This window comes from Onychomys torridus, chromosome 14 (assembly GCF_903995425.1).
Source record: "Onychomys torridus chromosome 14, mOncTor1.1, whole genome shotgun sequence".
NCBI classification, from domain to species: Eukaryota; Metazoa; Chordata; class Mammalia; order Rodentia; family Cricetidae; genus Onychomys; species Onychomys torridus.
This window is the reverse complement of record NC_050456.1, coordinates 38,442,926-38,461,782: the sequence shown is the minus strand read 5'-3', so window position 1 is coordinate 38,461,782 and position 18,857 is coordinate 38,442,926. Positions and strand designations below refer to the sequence as shown.

The 18,857-nt window shown below is 42.5% G+C and overlaps 1 protein-coding gene across 1 annotated transcript in view; it reads right to left on the bottom strand.

Moving 5' to 3' along the window:
- Window positions 1-18,857, bottom strand: part of Atl1 (atlastin GTPase 1) — a 62,815-nt gene that overhangs the window by 29,232 nt on the left and 14,726 nt on the right. The window contains exons 2-6 of the mRNA XM_036205607.1: window positions 12,770-13,017; window positions 8,096-8,230; window positions 7,572-7,676; window positions 5,031-5,081; window positions 3,538-3,594 (exon numbers count right to left, since the gene is read on the bottom strand). Coding sequence (XP_036061500.1) covers window positions 3,538-3,594; window positions 5,031-5,081; window positions 7,572-7,676; window positions 8,096-8,230; window positions 12,770-13,017 — 596 coding nt within the window. The remainder of the gene's footprint in view (window positions 1-3,537; window positions 3,595-5,030; window positions 5,082-7,571; window positions 7,677-8,095; window positions 8,231-12,769; window positions 13,018-18,857) is intronic.

Genomic DNA, 18,857 nt, shown 5'->3' with positions numbered 1-18,857 from the left:
CATGTTCACCAAATGGTTCCTGCTGGATTACCATACTTAAGATGTGAGTGCTACAGTAACTAAAACAAGAGAAAAAGAAGCAATGTCACTTGAAGAGACCTTATTATCTCTCTCTCTTTTAAATTTATTTTTGGTTTCTCAAGACAGGGTTTCTTTGTGTAGCTTTGGAGCCTGTCCTGGAACTCGCTCTATAGACCAGCCTGGAATTCACAGAGATCCTCCTGCCTCTACCTCCCGAGTGCTGGGATTAAAGGTGTGCACGTGCCACCACTGCCCAGTGATTTTATCTCTTACTACAGACTGTAATCTGTAGATATGTCCCATTGCTTTGAGCTGGCTTCTTGGGGCTTGCAACAAACAGTTATTACAATTTGTTAAGTAAAGTGAAATATCATTTAAAAGCTATTTTATGCTGTTATTTTCTATTTCTTTTTATTATTTTATATACATGGGTGTTTTGCCTGCATATATGTCTGTGTGTCACTCTAGGGCCTGATGCCTACAGAAGCCATAAGAGGGCATCGGTTCCCCTGGAATTGGCATTACAGATGGTTGTGAGCCATCATGCACCATGGGAATAAAACCTGAATCTTCTGGAAGAACAGCCAGTGTCCTTAACTGCAGAGCCATCTCTTCAGCCTCATTCCTATGTTTTTTTTTCCTAATCTAAGTGTGAATTATGTCATTAATGTTATATGTCCTGAGCGTCTTGTTATATTATGTATTATACTATATACATGTATAATACACGTATTATAAAATTGCATCTTTCATTTTAATTATATGATGTATAGTATAGTATCTTTTTGTCTTGAACTTAGTTGCTTTAATCTCAAATGTTATTAAAAGGCTTTGGATGTTACTTTTACTACTTAGTAAGTTTCTCATTTCAATTTCAAACATTAAAAACACATACTAGTTTAAGGTGTCACTGTTGACTCACTCAATCAAAACTGTGAGTTTTTTGTTTTTTAATTTTATGTATAATGAATGTTTTTATTTGCATTTATGCCAGTGTATCATGTGCATGCAGTTACCAGGGAGGCCAGAAGAGGGTGCTGGATCCTCTTGAACTGGAGGATCAATAATCCTCCATCAATAGAATCTATTTTTATGCTTATCACAGATCCTTCCTCTGGGCCCTAGCCCTGAGCTCTGTCTATCAGCCAACAGAATTCATTCTTGTAAAGGTCACAGGTCACAAGTTCTTCTATGTTTAAGTGTGTAAGGAAAGTAAACCACAAGGTCAGTCTCTGGAAGGCATGACCCAGCGTCCACAAAGATGGCATTGTCCAGAGTTTCATTTTTCACCTCTTATGAGGATCATAAGGCTTGTGGGTGGGGTGGGGGTGGGGTCCCAGGCAGCTGGGCTTTCAGGTATGTGCCACTATGCCTGACTTTTGACAGTTGTTGCCAGAGATCAAACTCGAGTCTTCAAACTAACGTGGCAAGTACTTAAGTGACTGAGCCACTTCACCGGCCCCCAAACTTTCTTTTCACTGACAATTCACAATGTCAACATGGTCCACTACTAAGAAGCAATCGCAGAAGTTTTCCTTATTATTTGTTTTTAGGTCACTGACAGTTTTTTTTAACCAAAGACATAATTCCTGTCTGTCTGTGTGTCTGTCTGTCTGTCTGTCATCTATCTATGTATCTATGCATCTATGTATGTATGAATATATTTATGTACTACGTACGTATGTACGTATCTATCATCTATCTGTCTGTCTGTCTATCTATCTATCTATCTCCCATTCGTCTGCCTGCCTGCCTGCCTGTCTGTCTGTCGGTTAGTCTTCATGCTGGCTTATGTGTCAGGAGCAGTGACACCTGCTGGCGAGACTTAAGGTCCCTTTCTAGAACCGAGTCTAGAATCAGCAGTCCTGAGAGCAGACAAGTCAAAGCATATTGCAACTGCCACTCAACACTTCAACTACCGCCTCAGCGATGAGACAGGAGCGCAGAAAGCGCCGTGGACCACGCTGAAGACTGTACTCAGGAGTGCTCTTGTTCTTGCCCTCACCACCTTCTTGGCTGCTTGCCTGGGCTTCAGGGGCCAGATCAGACTGCTTCTAAAGAGTCCTCACTTACATCTTCAGGGAAATAGCTTCTGGACATCTTGAATGCATTCTGACAGGAGAGCTCCGAGTCAAATCTGCAAACTGAAGCCGCCCTCATCCCACTCCCACAAGTGTGAGTTAGCGGTTTAACATCATTTGTCACTGGGCAACAGGAAACAGACAGCCCATCTCAGTCTACTGTCTGCCCCACGAGCTTCTCACTTACGCTGCCCTTTATCAGTTGTCTGTCCTGGGGCTCACCCCCTCAGCTTACGATCCACTTTGGGTGTTATGCATATCCAGAGCTAAAACTGACAGCACTGAACCCAAGCTCAGAGGTTACCTTAATGCTGCTGACCCCAGCATGACTGGAGTCTTCAGGGCAAGTCTGGCCAGCCACCCATCCTCTCAATATGCCAGAAAAGAAAGAGACAAAACAGAGAAAAGAGAGGTGTACTTGATGTGGCTACACTGGGAAGGAACAAATGAGCGGGTCCAATGACCCCACCCCGACCCCACGTCTATCTGGGGGAGTACCGAGATGAGGTTAGGTTTAAATACAGCAGGAGCTACGCACAAGTAAACAATCCTGGCAAAGTACGGTCCTGCCTGTCACTGGCCCACCACTACCTTGACTATCAGTGCTGCAAGGTGGTCCAGTAAGTTGCCAGAACTGTGTGAAATCTCTTCCTGAGAGGCCAGTTCCTCTTCTGGCCTGCACTACATCTTCAATCGTTCCCTTCCTCGGCAAGGGACTCCTGGGAAGTTCTAATTCTCTGGGACCTGGTGTTTCAATAGTCCGACAGCTGAGGAAATGACAAGTGACCCTGTCGAACCCCACCCAACGGGCACACCAGCAGCAGCTGGGCACTGGAGACGTTACCATGTAAGAAGGGGCGCTCCAGATTCTCCCCCGGTTTCCTCTCTGGTGAAGGCCAACTGCTGGACTCTGTAACCGACTCTTACTGCCCTAGGTTGCTTGTTTCTGGTTCCATGCTTAGTAAATGCATCGACTGTCTTCTGTGACATTCAGGGCTGGGTTCAGGGGAAAGCTGACATGCTCACATGAGCCAATGTCTAAGACATGTTTTTATTGCTGACTTCTAGCTCTTCTTCATTCAAATAGCTTAGAATGGGAATCTAAAATGCCTTCTCTTTCTTTCTGTGAGACAAAGACTCTTCCTCACTCTGTAACCCTGGGTGGCCTAGAATGCCCAGTGTGCCTCAGGCTGGCCTTGAACTCACAGAGCTCCACCTGCCTTGAACTCACAGCAGTCTACCTTCCTTGAACTCATAGAAATCCTCCTGCCTCTGCCTCCCTAGTGCTAGAATTAAAGACATGTACCACCACACTGACCTCAAATGCTTCTTGAATGAAATAAATCAAGGAAAGAAACATGACTTTGATGAAAATCACAATTACAGATTCCACAAAAGTCTAGTAAGACTTTTCCGTCACTCAACTTTCACCTACCTGAAAAGGCTTCAGGAATGTCTCTTCCATCGCTAACCTGCCATACTCAGTGAAAAGCTGGTGGAGAAGCAGAGAGAAGGGATGGGGAGGGAGAGGAAGAGAAAGATTGAGATTCATTGACTTCTTGGGTTTTTGGGTTTCTTCTGCTCATTGCCTCCAGCTGTAACAGAATGCTACAGTATCATGATTACACAGTAATCGTCAGGAAACAAGCACTAATTATATAAAGCAGAGATACAGTAATTACATAGCTAAAATTCAAGACTATGTGACATTTTAAGAAGAAACTTCTCCTTTAAAGCTATCCCTCCTTCTTTTCCATGTGTACATGTTTCATGTGTGCAAGCAACTGAGCACCGAGTGCTAGCTCTTACTCAAAAGGTAGACCCCGGCCTTAAAACTCATGTCTTTGACACAAACAATTGTAGGATGGAAGCGCATGTGGAACGACCTTTCAAAGCAGAGCTTACATTGGCTTAGAGGGCCACAGTACATCTGGGGTCCATTTACAAAAGCTATAGCCTGGGAAATTTAGAGCTACAATGACCTGAGTTACACAATTAGGCATTTGAGCTGGGCAGTGGTGCACACCTTTAATCCCAGCACTCGGGAGGCAGAGGCAGGCAGAGCTCTGTGAGTTCAAGGCCAGCCTGGTCTACAGAGCAAGATCTAGGACAAGCACCAAAACTACACAGAGAAACCCTGTCTTGAAAAACAAAACAAAAAATTAGGCATCTGGCTTTCGTAATCAGATGTACTGTCTTCTCTTATTTCTTTATTGCTTACAGTTAAGAACATGAAGCATAACAATGAGAGCTTTTGTTTTAACAGATGTAAGATTTCAGTGAGCCCAAGCCTGTGCGGAGGACTGATGAGGTTTCTGGTGTCATCCAGGCGGGTTAGATGTTTCCCTAACACAGGACACACTCCACTCACAAACTGGGCTAACAAGACTTCTTGGAGTTGGGGAAGAATGCTGACCTAGAGTCCCCCACCCCCACACCCACCTCCTTTACAGTAGCACCCCAGCCTCATGCTGCTGCCCTTGCAGGGCAAAGGGTAACCAGTAGATACTTCATTCTAGCGATGAGTTCCAAGTCTTGGTATGTCTAAAAGGCAACAGGTCTAGGGATGGCACACTTAGCAGGCTTGTGTACTGACATAACTTGAATTCACAATCACTTCAGATCAAAGTATTGTCTTTTACAGGAAAAAAAATTTAAATGATTAAAATACACTGTTAACTCAGCATCACTGCCAAAAAGTAGTCCTTCTGCAGATGGACAGAAAGAAGCCAGGAGGCAATGGCACCATGCTGTCGTCAGGAAAGTAACTGACTGGGATATGACACTTGCTAAAGAAGTAGTTACTTTATTATGGAAAGTCACCTAGCAATGAATTATTCTATGTATCACTATGTTGTCATAAATGGTCTGTGTGAGATACCAAGCTGCATGTCTAAAAGACCACAGATACACAAAACATGCTTTTACCTGGAGGTGCTGAAGATCGTCCTCCTGGACATTCTGGGATAAGTTGTACACCTTGATTATGGAATAAGAAGTCAAGATGAGAATATGATCAGCATCACTTCATCATTCTGTTTTCACAGACATCAGTCATTACACAATCAACTCCCTTACACACAGTTATAAGACCCCAAGAAAGGAGTAAAGAGAGCTTGACAGATAATAAACAATGTACAATGAGCATAAAAATGTTAGACAGATACAGGAGTCACATGTTGCCCAGAGTTGTAGTCCTCCTGCCTCAAACTCCCAAGAAGCAGGGGTTGCAGAAGTGGGCTGTCCTGTTCAACTGGGAGATTACAATGAACTCTTCAGAATTCACTGACTGATTTCTGTCTGCAGGAAGTCCCTGCACACGGGAGTCAGGGTGGAATGGCAGGCTTGCACTCTGCTCCTGCCTTGTTGCTCTGCTACCACACACAGCACAACCTTAAGACAAAACTGCTTTCCTTCTTTCCTTGAGCTGCTAAACATTAGTAACTTCAAAAATAAAATTCAGGTTGTTTATATGTTCACATATTAACACAAACAGTATCCTTCTTGTACTTATTAAATAATACAATTACTCAGATATTAATTTAAAATAGTCATTACTTAACAGACTTTTTCTATGAAAAGAGTCAATGTTTTCAGATCGACTGTAAATACTAAATAATGAATGTTGAAAACAAAATTAAACTGATTTTAATTGGCTTGTGTAAATGATCTTTCCTATTGATTTTAAAGGAAGTAGATTTTGAGTTGGTACTTCAAAGATTCATTGAAGCAGCAGATTTTTGTATTACAAGAGTAACCTGTATTTTATGGATAGCTTTCTTGTGCTGACCTTATAAAAAATTCCTTGTTAGCTTTATCTTTTACTCTATGTGTAAGAACGTTTTGTTTGTATGCATGTGTGTGCAGCACACGTGTGTCGGGTGCTTGCAGAGGTCAGAGGAGAGTTAGATCCCGTAGAACTAGAACTATGAATGGCCGTGGGTGCTGGGAACTGAACCCAGGTTCTCTGCAAGAGCAACAAGTGCTCTTAACCTCAGAGCCATCTCTCCATCCCCAAGAAGTAGATTTTTTTTAAAAGCATCAATCATGGGTTATAACTATAACTTTTCTTTTAAATTCATTTATTTAAAAATTCAGTTCACCCTCCCTCTTCCTTTATACCTGTCTGGGCGGTGACCACATAGAACGTCTGTCTGTCTGTCTGCTCACTAGCTCCATTATTCCATCTGCATGTGATCACAGCCTGGACTAGACTGGCTCACTCTGTTTTGGCTTTCCCACTTTTACAAGCCATTTGCCTCAAAAAAAAAGAAAAAAAAAGAAAGAAAGAAAGAAAGAAAGAAAGAAAGAAAGAAAGAAAGAAAGAAAAGGTAGGGTGGTGGTGGCCCCACTCAGAAAGCAGAGGCATGAGGATCTCTGTGAGTTCAAGGCCAGCAGCCTGGTCTACAGAGCGAGTTCCAGGGCAGCCAAGGCTACACAGAGAAACCCTGTCTCAAAAACCAAAACAAAACAAAAAAGACCTGCTTTGTTTCTTCTGTCCCTCCGATCCCTGCTGTCATCAATAAACAGAAAACATCTAACATCAGTCCTTAAAATCTTCTCAGCTGTACATGGTGTCTTTATGGTAAAGCCCTCCAGCCTGTCCTAGATCTTGCTCTGTAGACCAGGCTGGCCTCGAACTCACAGAGATCCACCTGCCTCCGCCTCCCTCTCAAGTGCTGGGATTAAAGGCATGTGCCACCAGCGCTGGGCACAATAACACTTCTAAAAACAGAAAGGAAAGAGCAAAAGAAAAGGAATTGAAAAGCTTTGAAGACACTCAGTTTACATAAAAATGTGAACTGTTTTAGAGCTATGAACATATATAGCTTTCACATTTAGAAGCATTTCCACCAATGATTTATTTGCTATTATTGCCTGTGTGAGGGATGTGTGCATGTGGGGGAAGGGCGCTATGAGCTGTGTGTGGAGGCCAGAGGATGGCTCTGTGGAGTCCGCTCTCTCCTTCTACCTCAGTGTTATGGAGATTGATCTCAGCATATCAGCTTCGAGGCAAGGTCACATGTAGCCCAGGCTGGCCTCAGACTCACTGCATAACCAAAGATGACTTTAAACTCTTGATTCCCCAGCCTCCATCTCCTCAGTCCTGGGACAACAGGCATTCTCCACCATACCTGGGTTATATGGTGCTGGGGATTGAACCCGGGACCTTATAAATGCAAGGCAAAGATACTACCAACTGATCTACACCCCTAGCTGTAAAATTTAATATTATTTAATGTATTGTAAACTCTAACAGAAAAAGTAACAATAATAAAGCTATTTTGGACTAAAGCAGCCAATTTAGAAACTCATCAGTAAGTAGACTACAGCAACAATAACTATTCATGGAGTGAACTGAGCAACACCTGTGCTTTGCCCTGTGTCTCATCACCACATGTATGTAGAAACACTAGCCATGAATTTTAGTTCAGAAACATCCACAAATAGGTTTATTTTATCCCATACCTGTATGGAGCTGATCATTGTGCTGAGGGCAAATACTGTGGCCGAATCTCTCAAAGTTGACTGACTGTCAAAGGTTCCTTGAGTATCCATCAGTAACACCGCAACCTACAGGTAAATAGAGTACATCACTGACATTGTACACAACATCCAGGGTACCAGGTTACCATGACATTAACACCAGAAGAACTAAAGGAATCTATTACCAATGAATACCTAAAAGGTAACTTCTTAGATGTGCTATGAATGCCACAAGAAATATTAATAGCTGCTGGGTGCAGTCATTTTTAACATTCCCTGTTAACCTAGGATAAAAACACAACATTGAGATGATGTAAAAATATCAGCTTGCTATCTGCTATTGTGTATACATTATGATTTTTGTATCCTCGGATCACTAAACAGTTTGGCAGGGATCATTCAATAAGATGCCTCTCTTACCCCTGTAGCATATGTGAAAAGTAAAAGACCATTTTCAAAGCTACTATTGAAATTACAATTTTAATTTTATTTAAAAAGTGTCATACCTTTTTACCATCAAGTTTATTGACAAGGAAAACCTCACTCCATATCTGGATTCCTGTGGTTTCTCGTTCAGATCCACCTCTCCATGAAAATCCAGTCAATGGTTCATTGTAATCTCCAACCCAGTCAACAGATTCCTATAAATTTAATAAAGTCTATGATTAGAATTGGATATGCATGTATGGTTTTTCCTCTCATCTTTTTTGGTGCTTCTTTTTCTATAACTCAAATTAAAAGAAAAGAAGTGTGCATATCTGTTACATTGATATAGTCATTTTATTTATTCAAAAATAATTACAGAGGAGCAACCATCTGTTATGGTTTATGTTAGTGGCTAACATCACTACAATTTATACACATACACATGTGTATAATAGATATGCATATGTCAGAATGGAAATGTACATAAAGTATAAGTGGAAATGTAACATGGGAAATGGGAACAACTGATTCATTTATTCATTCATTTATGTGTATGTGTGTCTGGTGTGAGTATTCATATATGTGTGCAGGTGCAGGCCGAAGAGGGTGTTGGATCCCCTCTAGCTAGAGTTGCAGGAGGCTGTGGGGCTGCCTGACACGGGTGTTGGGAATTGAACTTTGGTCCTCTGGAAGAGCAGTAAGTACTCTTAAACCTCCAAACTACCTCTCTGGAACACCTAATTCTTGATGAGATAAGACTTACTGAGAAGGTGATGTCAGAAGACTGGGAACTACCCAGGTGAACAACCTGGAGAAGACAATCCAGGAAATAAGAAGTCAAGAAAAGAGCAAAGGAAAGAAAGGAGAGAGGGAGGAGCCAGGAGGGAGGAAGGCTCAGGAAGGGAGGAGGAGCACCACATCAGGTCACAGACAAATGCTCTGGTACAGGGGTTGTTGGGGAGAAGACCGGCAAGCAGAGAGGTTACACTGCCGGATTCGAAAGGCCCAGAAAGGCGCCCAATACAGGCAAAGGGATCAGGAAGACGCAGAGGGAATCGCCGTCACAACTGTGAGGGAAAGATTATTCTAGTGAGATGATAAACAGCAGGCAGGACCAAAAAGAACGTTATTATAAAAGCCAAGATATGCTCGTGGGCCTGAACCAGGGCCTGGACAGAGGGGAGGGGAGAAGGGAACAGATACAAGAGGATTTGAGAACTCAAAGGAAGAACAACTAAACTGAACATTATGTCAGAACTAATATGAGGTGAGACAAGAAATACAACCTACCACTTAAATCTTGAAAATTTTCACCAGTAACCTTGGGGTAATAGTAGCTAAACTCACTTTGATATCTGTTACAGCGATAAATTATTAGTTTGTGAAAGACCTCACTATATAATCCTTGAGCTAAAAACCTTGTGTAAACTAAATTACAAAATGTTACAAATGCAGAGAAATTGGAGGGTAGACTAGTTGAATTAATAAGTCTACACAAACTAGTATAAAATATAATTTTGTTGTATCTTATCCTAAAAATATTTTATTCATTATTTGAAAGTTTTATATATAATATCTTCATCGTATTCATTCCCCTCCCCCAATTCTTCCCAGACGCACTCACTACCCATTCCATACCAAGCCTACTGTGTGTGTGTCTTCATGAAAACAAATAAACAAATACACATCCAGTGAGGGTGCCAATGCACTCTTGGTTGTGCAGGCCTCCACGACAGCATGTTGACCTGGTGGGGGTACCACCCTTAAAGAAAACTAACCCTCCTCCTCCTGACAGACATCAGCTAGCAATAGTTCCTTGGCTGGGGTGAGATGTCCACCGCCCGCGTCTGTGCTGGGACTGTGTCTGGCTTGAACATGCACAGTTCATGCAGACATGAGCAGTTCACAAGGGCACCCTGCCCACTTTGTATCCAGAAAAGGCTCCTTGTAGTCATCCACAGCCTCTAGATCATCCAATCTTCCCACCCCCTCTTCCACAATGAAGATGCCTTGGGAGGAGAGTGTGTGTGTGTGTTATATCCTGTCTTATTCTATAAAGTGATTTTAGATCCTCATAAAAAGCATAATAATGGGCTGCACCATCTGTGCTACTCAGTCTTATGTCTTCATTTCCAATATAAGATCCACTCCATGGAAGATGTACTCTTTGTTTAATGCAAACAGCACACTCATTCCCCTTAGTCTAGAATGTACCTTCGACGTCCCCTCTGGATCCAGATTGTGCACACCTACCAACTGTCAGTAGCTCCTTGGCTAGGGTGGTTTTTGTGCCCACTTCCCCTCCCATGTTGAGATGTGGGATGGCTTGAGCTTGCACAGGTCTTGAGTGTGTTGTCCCAGCCTCTGTGAGTTCATGTGGGTAGCTGCTAGGTTGTGTCTGGAAGACACTGTTTCCCTGCAGTCATTCACCATGTCTGGCTTTTAAAGGCTTTCTAGCCTCTCTTCTACAATGATCCAGAAGCCCTGGGAGGAAGGCATGTGATACAGGTGCCCATTCAGAGCTGAACATTGCTAGCATTTTTTCACATGCCTTGATTCTGCCTCCTTATCCAAACCATAATATGCTTTAGTAGTATATAAATGCTGTCTTCTTTGGTATCCTCCATGGTGCCTGACACAATGCAAGGAGTCAACTGATACTAACTACTCAATGTAGATATTTAAATTAATCAAAATATGCTACATATTAAAACAGCTAGGAACTATATTTCAATGGGTAAATTGTGATGATTATGAATTAGGAAAATAACATTATTGCAACATTAACTTAGGAAAATGATCTACCTAAGATACTATAAAAGTTCTATCCCAGAAAAATAATTTTGAAAGACAAAGGATATATCCATAAATAGTGACTTTGGAAGATTGAAAATTTAGCTTGTTTCATGCATTCAGGCACATATTCATTATATCTTTAATGATTAAATACTGAATACTATGTTTCAGGCATAAAATAAAGTTAACAATATTCCTGCTAGAAAGAGCACAGTTTGCCACATTTAAAATCAAGTTTTGCCATTCTAACATGAGTGACAGTTGTATGTGCAGAAGAGAGGCTAGAATGTCCACACTAGAATGTCCACACTAGAATGTCCACACTAGAACAGGTCCACACTAGAATGTCCACACTAGAACAGGTCCACACTAGAACAGGTCCACATGGTCCGTGATGCCTGCGCCTCTGCAGGGAACAGCATGGCCAGTGCTCACACTCTGTCTCTCATTGTTAATGCTGCACTAGGTGGAGACAAAGACAACTGGGATCCAAGCAGGCACTCTTTACCACAGACAACTTGACTTGAATACAATGTATATCAATGACCCATCTATGTGAAGTACTGGAACACCTTTGCTGTGCTAGAAATCAGGATTTAAAATAGTCTTGCTTGCTTTCAAAGCCTGAATTTTTCTTAGTACTTCTGTTCTTCGTTTGAACTAAAGCTAAAGGTTAGCCTCAAAGTTGTCTTAAAATACCTCATACCTAAAAGATCAAACTAAAAATGTGCTATAAAGACACAGTCCAGAGCCCTTTTGTGACAGTCTTGTCTTATGGCTCAGGCTGGCCTGGAATTTGCTACAGCCCTGGCTGTGCTGAAACTTGCTTTGCAGACCAGGCTCATTTTGAACTGACAGAGATCCACCTGTCTCTGTCTCCCAAGTACAGGGATTGAAGGTGTGTGCCACCACACCCGGCTGGCTAATTCTTAACTTGTAATTCTTCTGCCTCAAGCTATCTAGTGCTTCAGAATATAAAATTCTTTGGGTGGTATAGCTCTTCTACTTCAAAACTCCATATCTGCACTGGAATTCACTGTGTATGTGGAGGGGGGAGGGATGCCAGCCTCTGGCATTGTTCTAATTTCCCAACCATCCTTGTGCATTTGGTATGGCCAAGGTCCTTAGAAGTCACAGTTTTCTATCACATGATTTGTCAGACACTAGCAGTTGCCTCTGGGGTTAGGACAAAGTGAGAGCAGACTAGGAAAGGTTGTGAAGGAACTTTCTAGAGAGAATGGTGGTCTCTGTTTTGAGTTCTGGACTGCATAGGGATATGCATTTATAAGAATAAACAGATGCACATTTAATATTTGTGTTTCTCCATATAGATTTTATTTAAAAACAAAAACTATGGGAATAGTATATGATTTATATGGAAACATGTGGAGAAAGTACACTGATGTTAGCAATTTAATTTGAAGTTTTTTAATATCATGGAGTGATTAATGACTAGGAAGAATGAGTATATACAGGCATACATGATAAATCAGGAACATTAATGTCTGTGGAAGAATAGAGGTGTTGGCACCCAAGTGCTCACCGTGAAATTCCTTAAAATCTGCCTCATGCTTTAAGGATGTCATCACAAACATTGTGGGAAAGTTATTAAAAAGAAAAGTTTATGGTAAACTTGACATTTTAAATACTACATGTAAAATACATAGTTATATCATTATGCTAGTGCTAATTTTTAAAAAAGTAAAAAGTGAGTTTTATCTTCAGGTAAATGTGACACAGTAGCTTCCTAATAAAATTATGTGTAGTTTGTTCCCAAAGCACTGAGGTTGGAATGGCTGCCCCATAGCCTTTACATGGGGCACACATAATAATAGACATCAGCCTACCATAGCCTTTACATGGGGCACACATAATAACAGAAACAGAAATACTCAATGCTAATAAGAACATGGCGTGGAAGAGGCACAGGAAGGAACTGTGTCAGACACCTTCCCTACCTGGTTGTACATGTACCGCAGCATGAAGTCCATGAGGAAAGACTTTCCTTTTCTAAATGCTCCAGCAACAGACACAGCAACCACCTCCTTGTCTCTGACGGACTCCGAGAGAAGGATCCGGTTCAGCGCGGCCTCATCTAACTCAAAGGAATGGTCATCTTTGACAATGAGGACTTGGACAGGGCCTGCCTTCTTCACCGGCTCCTCCTCTTCTGAGCTCCACTCGCTTGACTTCTCTGAAAACCCACCTGTTGAACAAGTATCAATTACTTTAGCTAATTATCTCAAAACACCAGGAAACAGGCACCTCTCAACTCTCAATGGGAACTGGGACATTCCAGTCACGTGCTTTGTTTCGTTCAGACCATATCACTTAGACCAGACCAGAGACTTAGTCTTCCTGGTCATGTGATTCAATCAACCATTATTTTCTTTTCAAAATGTTCTAAATTGGCACAAAGTTCTTTACTAAACAAGAAAAAAAATCTAAGCTAGTATTCAACTTTTGGAGCAGATGAATATCATGATTATATTTGGCACATCCTCCATCCTCTAAGAATAAGCTTGGTTATTGAAACAAAGGATCCCTGCAATGCTTCTTTGTAATATGTGTGTATGTGAGAGATGCACATGGGTGTGCACACAGATGGAGGTCACAGGTCTTTATCAAGGGTCTTCTTCAATCTCTTTCTGCCTTATTTTCTGAGACAAAATGTCTCACTGAATCTGGAGTTCACTGATTCAACCTGACTGGCTAGCCAGCCCACCTCCGAGAAACCCTACTGTTTCCACCTTCCCAGTGCTGGGCTTCTGGGTGTGCACCACCATGCCCGGTCTCTGTTTGCTGCTGGAAATCAAACTCAGACCTTCATGCTTATACACAAAGTGATAACTGACTCCAAAAACTTGTTTTCAGACCTCCACGTGCATGTTCACACACATATATACATACATATATTGATTTTTTATTTATGTATGGTATATATCTCTGAGTGGGTATGGCATGTGTGTGCAGGTGCTCATGGGGCCAGAAGAGGGCACTGGATCCCTGGAGCTGGAGTTATAGCCAGTTGTGAGCCACTTGATGTGGGCACTGTGAACTGAGCTCAGGTCATCTGGAAGAGCCAACAAGTACTCTTAAGTACTGAGCCATCTCTCCAGACTCCATATTTTAAAAAATAAACATAAAAAAGGACGGCCCGAAGGACCAGGAACTCTAGGACCCAATCAAGAGACCCAATCTAAGAACTCATGGGATAGAGGAGTGAAGATAAATACTACAGCATAGAGTACCCAATGAAATTACAGCAGAGACTTCCCCAGTCTGAGGAAGATATGAACATCCAAGCACAAGAGGCATTTAAATGACAAACAGAAAACACAGGAGAACAACATATATCCAACATGTGAAACTACAGCATAAGATACATGTGCCTTTTCACTCTTCACAAGTTAATGCTGATGTAGAGCAACTGTCAATTTAATAATAAATTTTATTATAATATTCTTATAGATTTAGCACTTGGCTATTTTTATAAACTTAAAATATTCATATCTATTTGCTTTAAAGTTTTGCTTTTGATACTTAAATCTGTCAGGAATTGATACTTGGATCAATTATAAGAGAAATCAAACTTTTCCTATATCAGCACCAATAACACTCTATCTTAACTGAAATAGATTAGAAAAGTCATTACCTATAGTATGGAAAGTTTCTCTTATTCATCTAATTAATATTACTCTGGGCCATTTTAACACTTTGCAGATAAATACTATAATCAACATGCTAATTAAGTTTTACATTTAAAATTGCTGTACTGCTAGGCATGGTGGCAGATGGTGAGGCTGGGGCAAGAGGACCCTGAATTTGAGGCTAGCCTGGACTACATAGTAAGCAAAGGGTTCCGATGCCCTCTTCAGGCCTCTTCAGGCACTGCATGCACGTGACGCTTGTAGGCAAAACACTCTTACACAGAAAACAAAAATAAAGACAGCCTTCTTTAAAAGGTAGTACTAGGGATTGTGCTGGATGGAGGTTTTCCTCCAAGATCCATGACTTCGCTGGCCCCGAGGAGTAGGTTTCCAGTACCAGGCCTGGTTTCCCTCTTGTTGAGAGGGTCTTAAGTTCAAGTAGAGACCTGTTGGTTAGCACAAGTTATGTGTGCAGCACAATCACTGACAACAAATAGCCTTTCTAAGTTAGGGAACATATACATTTACGTTCTTCATAATTATTTTCCTAGCCGCTATATAAGATACTGTATTCATTTTGGTGTCTGTCCCTGAAATGACTCATCAACCGTGCAAGGAGCTGTCAAATCCCACTCTTCATAAATCAGATACAATTCAAATGCTTATCAGTACACATTCCAGCCCTATCTGAATGGCATTGAGTATCTTTGTATGTAAAGTCTTGGTAAGTGTCTTGTTTGTAACTTTTGTCTGCTTTCCCTATTTTATACCTAGATCTGTGGTTTAAGTTGATTTTGTGTACAGTGAGAAGTAGGAACCCAAGTGTGGTGGCGCATGCCTCCAATTTATTCTGCAGATATAGTCACACAGAGACAAAATATAAGAAGCAATATAAATGTCCATCAAATGAGGGACTGTTGCCGGGCGGTGGTGGCTCAGCACTTGGGAGGCAAAGCTAGGCAGATCTCTTGTGAGTTCGAGGCCAGCCTGGTCTACAGAGTGAGATCCAGGACAGGCACCAAAACTACACAGAGAAACCCTGTCTCAAAAAAACAAACAAAAAATGTAAGAGAGAGAGAGAGAGAGAGAGAGAGAGAGAAACTATTTAATTAATTGTGATTTATTCACCTATGAAATATAATACAATTGCAAAGAATGAGGAGGCTCATTTGCAATAAATGCCATTGCATATTCTAATAACTCAAGATAGAACATAGTATGTACAATATGTCTAACTCTGAGAAATGTGTGAGTGTTTGGAATGTTTGAGGGGTAAGAAGGAACATGGCACAGACAGAATTGGTTGACAGGGTTACCTGGGGTCAGATCAGCCAGAGGGAGATGAGAGGTCTGGGAGAAACTGAGACAAGGTGGGTGTCTTAGTCAGGGTTTCCACTGCTGGGAAGAGACATCATGACCACAGCAATTCGTATAAAGGAAAACATTTAATTGGGGTGGCTCCCTTACAGTCCAGAGGTTCAGTCCATTATTATCATGGTGGGACATGTGGTGTGCAGGCAGACATGGTGCTGGAAGGGTATCTGAGTGTCCCATATCTTGGCTTGCAGGCAACAGGAAGTAGTGTAAGACACTGAACAGTGTCTTGAGCATATATGAGACCTCAAATCCCACCTCCACAGTGACGTATTTCCTCCAACAAAGCCACACCCACTGCAACAAAGCCACACCTCCTAATAGGTCCACTCCCATTGGGGACAATTTTCTTTCAAACCACCACAGTGGGTATCAGGAATATGGAAGAGAAAAGATCAGTGCGTGTTTCTGATTGTGGATCCTGGCTCTGCCTTTGCAGGGAGGAAGTAGAGGTAAGTCTGAACTTATTTGTTTGTTTGTGTTTTGCAGTACTGGGTATGAAATCTGGGGCTTTTCGTGTGGTAAACAAGTACTCTAGCACTGAGCTATCTCCTGTGCCCACCTAAACCAAGATTTGTCCTCATCAGATTTTTCCCTTCTTAAATATGTTTTCCTTTTTTTGTGGGGGGGGGGAGGGAGGGTTCGAGACAGGGTGTCTCTCTGTGGCTTTGTGCCTTTCCTAGAACTCGATTTGGAGACCAGGCTGGCCTCGAACTCAGAGATGCGCCTGCCTCTGCCTCCTGAGTGCTGGGATTAAAGACGCATGCCACCACCGCCCGGCTTAAATATGTTTTCTTAAACTAAGCTTAGAATCAATTCCCCAAACAGTATTCAAGTCTCAAAAGAAAAAGAAAGGAAACAGGTGTCAGAAGCGAGCAAGGTGGGGAAAGCGTTTCACTGTGGTGGATGTGGACAGATGCCCAGCAGCAGAGGACCACCGGCTATGGTTTGAATATGCTTTGTTCCTCTGAGACATGTTGAAATTGGTTCCCAGGGAGAGGCGGTGGGACCGTTAGGAAGTGATAAGGTCATGAAAACTCTTGTGAACATATTGTTGTCTTTCTTGAAGGAATGGGCTAATCCTCAGAAGAGTGTGCTAAGTTCTGCTCTCGCGGGACTAGACCAGTCACAGCAAGAGAGGATAGTTAGGAAGTGGTGGTGCTGGCTGTTAGGGACAAGGAAGCTTGTTTGGCAGTGGTCAATGACTGCAGACTCACAGTTGAGAGTGAGAGACACTGAAGGCTTCTGTGACAACCTCTCCCCGCCCCCACCCTGAAAGAACCAGTCTAGACAGGAAGCCGTTGAAGAGAGCCCTTAAAAACTGTGATGAAGCCGGGCCGTGGTGGCACACGCCTTTAATCCCAGCACTCGGGAGGCAGAGCCAGGCGGATCTCTGTGAGTTCAAGGCCAACCTGGTCTACAGAGCAAGTTCCAGGAAAGGTGCAAAGCTACAGAGAAACCCTGTCTCAAAACACCCCCCCCCCCAAAAAAAAAAACCTAAACAGTGATGAAAATGCTGAAGTGTAGCTCTTCACAGTTGATGGCTTCCAGCAGGGGCATAGGAAAGGACTCAGGTTTCTTTTTCTTTTTCTTCTTTTTTTTTTCGAGGCAAGGTTTCTTTCTCTGTGTAGCTTTGTGCCTTTCCTGGAACTCGCTTAGTAGACCAGGCTGGCCTTGAAGTCACAGAGATCCGCCTGCCTCTGCCTCCCAAGTGCTGGGATTAAAGGCATGCGCCACCACTGCCTGGCAGACTCAGGTTTCTTTAAGGGGCTGGCCACCGGGAGTTTGACCATGCTCCAGTGAGTATATGGGTAACACAAATTGGACTTGGTGTATTTTTTTTCTTTTTTCTTTTTTTGGAGAGGGCACAAAGGTGGGGGGGGGTGGACCTGGGAAGACTGGGAAGCAAGTGTGCTCGGGGTGCATTGTGTATAATGTCCAGATAAGCAATAAAAATATTATGTTGGGAAAAAACTGTTTCAAAAGTCTTTAATGTTACTAATCCCTTCCCATACCTCCTCCTCTCACCTATGCCCAATGTTCTATTCCATTAATCCTCCTGTTTCATTATTTACTCTACAGAAGTTAATGGTAAGCCATTATTACTGAAATCACCACATACTTAAGTCATACATTGTAAAGAAATCAAGCTGGAATCAACCTGGACTCTTTATCCCTACTGGCTAGCTTTCATGGAGCTGGAAGGTTCTATGCACACTAACAGGGAAGCAAAGTAATCTTAGCTAGCTGTGAACTGTGTGAGCTACAGTAACCACCAGGCAATAGTTTCTCACTGATACAATAGCAGCATGAATGTCATGGGAGCAACCAGCCACTTTTTCTGATCAGATATAAAGCCCGCTCCAGACAGAACCCAGACCTGGTACTAGGGACTGGACCAAACCTGTACCTGGCTTAAGGGAGACTTATTATTCTCCTGCTAACTGCACAAAGTAATAAACTGTCCCCCAAGTTCTTACCTTTATATCCAAAAATTAGTGCCTATCTCGACCCTCATCAGAGAAACTTCTTTGTGCAGTAGATGGTAATTAATCCAGAGACCCACAATTGGTCGTTACTCAGAGAATGAGATATTACAGAGTTCTTAACTCTAAATGGGACTTCTATATTACACCCCCTTGGCCTGGGGCTCAGGTGTTATTAGAGCGGAGAGGCAAGGAGGATTGTAAGAGCTGGATGCAGCAAATAGTATCTGCCAGACATGACAGGGTCCTTGCACACAAAACCCACTGCAGCCATGACTTCACGTACAAGATCAAGTCAGCCAGATCCCAGCATGGATGGGGCAGGGCCTAGGGCGTCCATTCCTGGCTGAGGATCCACTCGCGACTGATGGCTGCTGGGAGAGGGAGAGCCGGCTCTCTTTAGGGATGTGGGCTCTGAGAGGCCACCCACATTCCAATAGATGGTCCTGACCCATGCACATATAGGCGCACTAAATGGACTTGGTAGGTTTAAAAACTGAGCACATGACGCTGTGAGGGAAAGGGGCTGAGGGGTA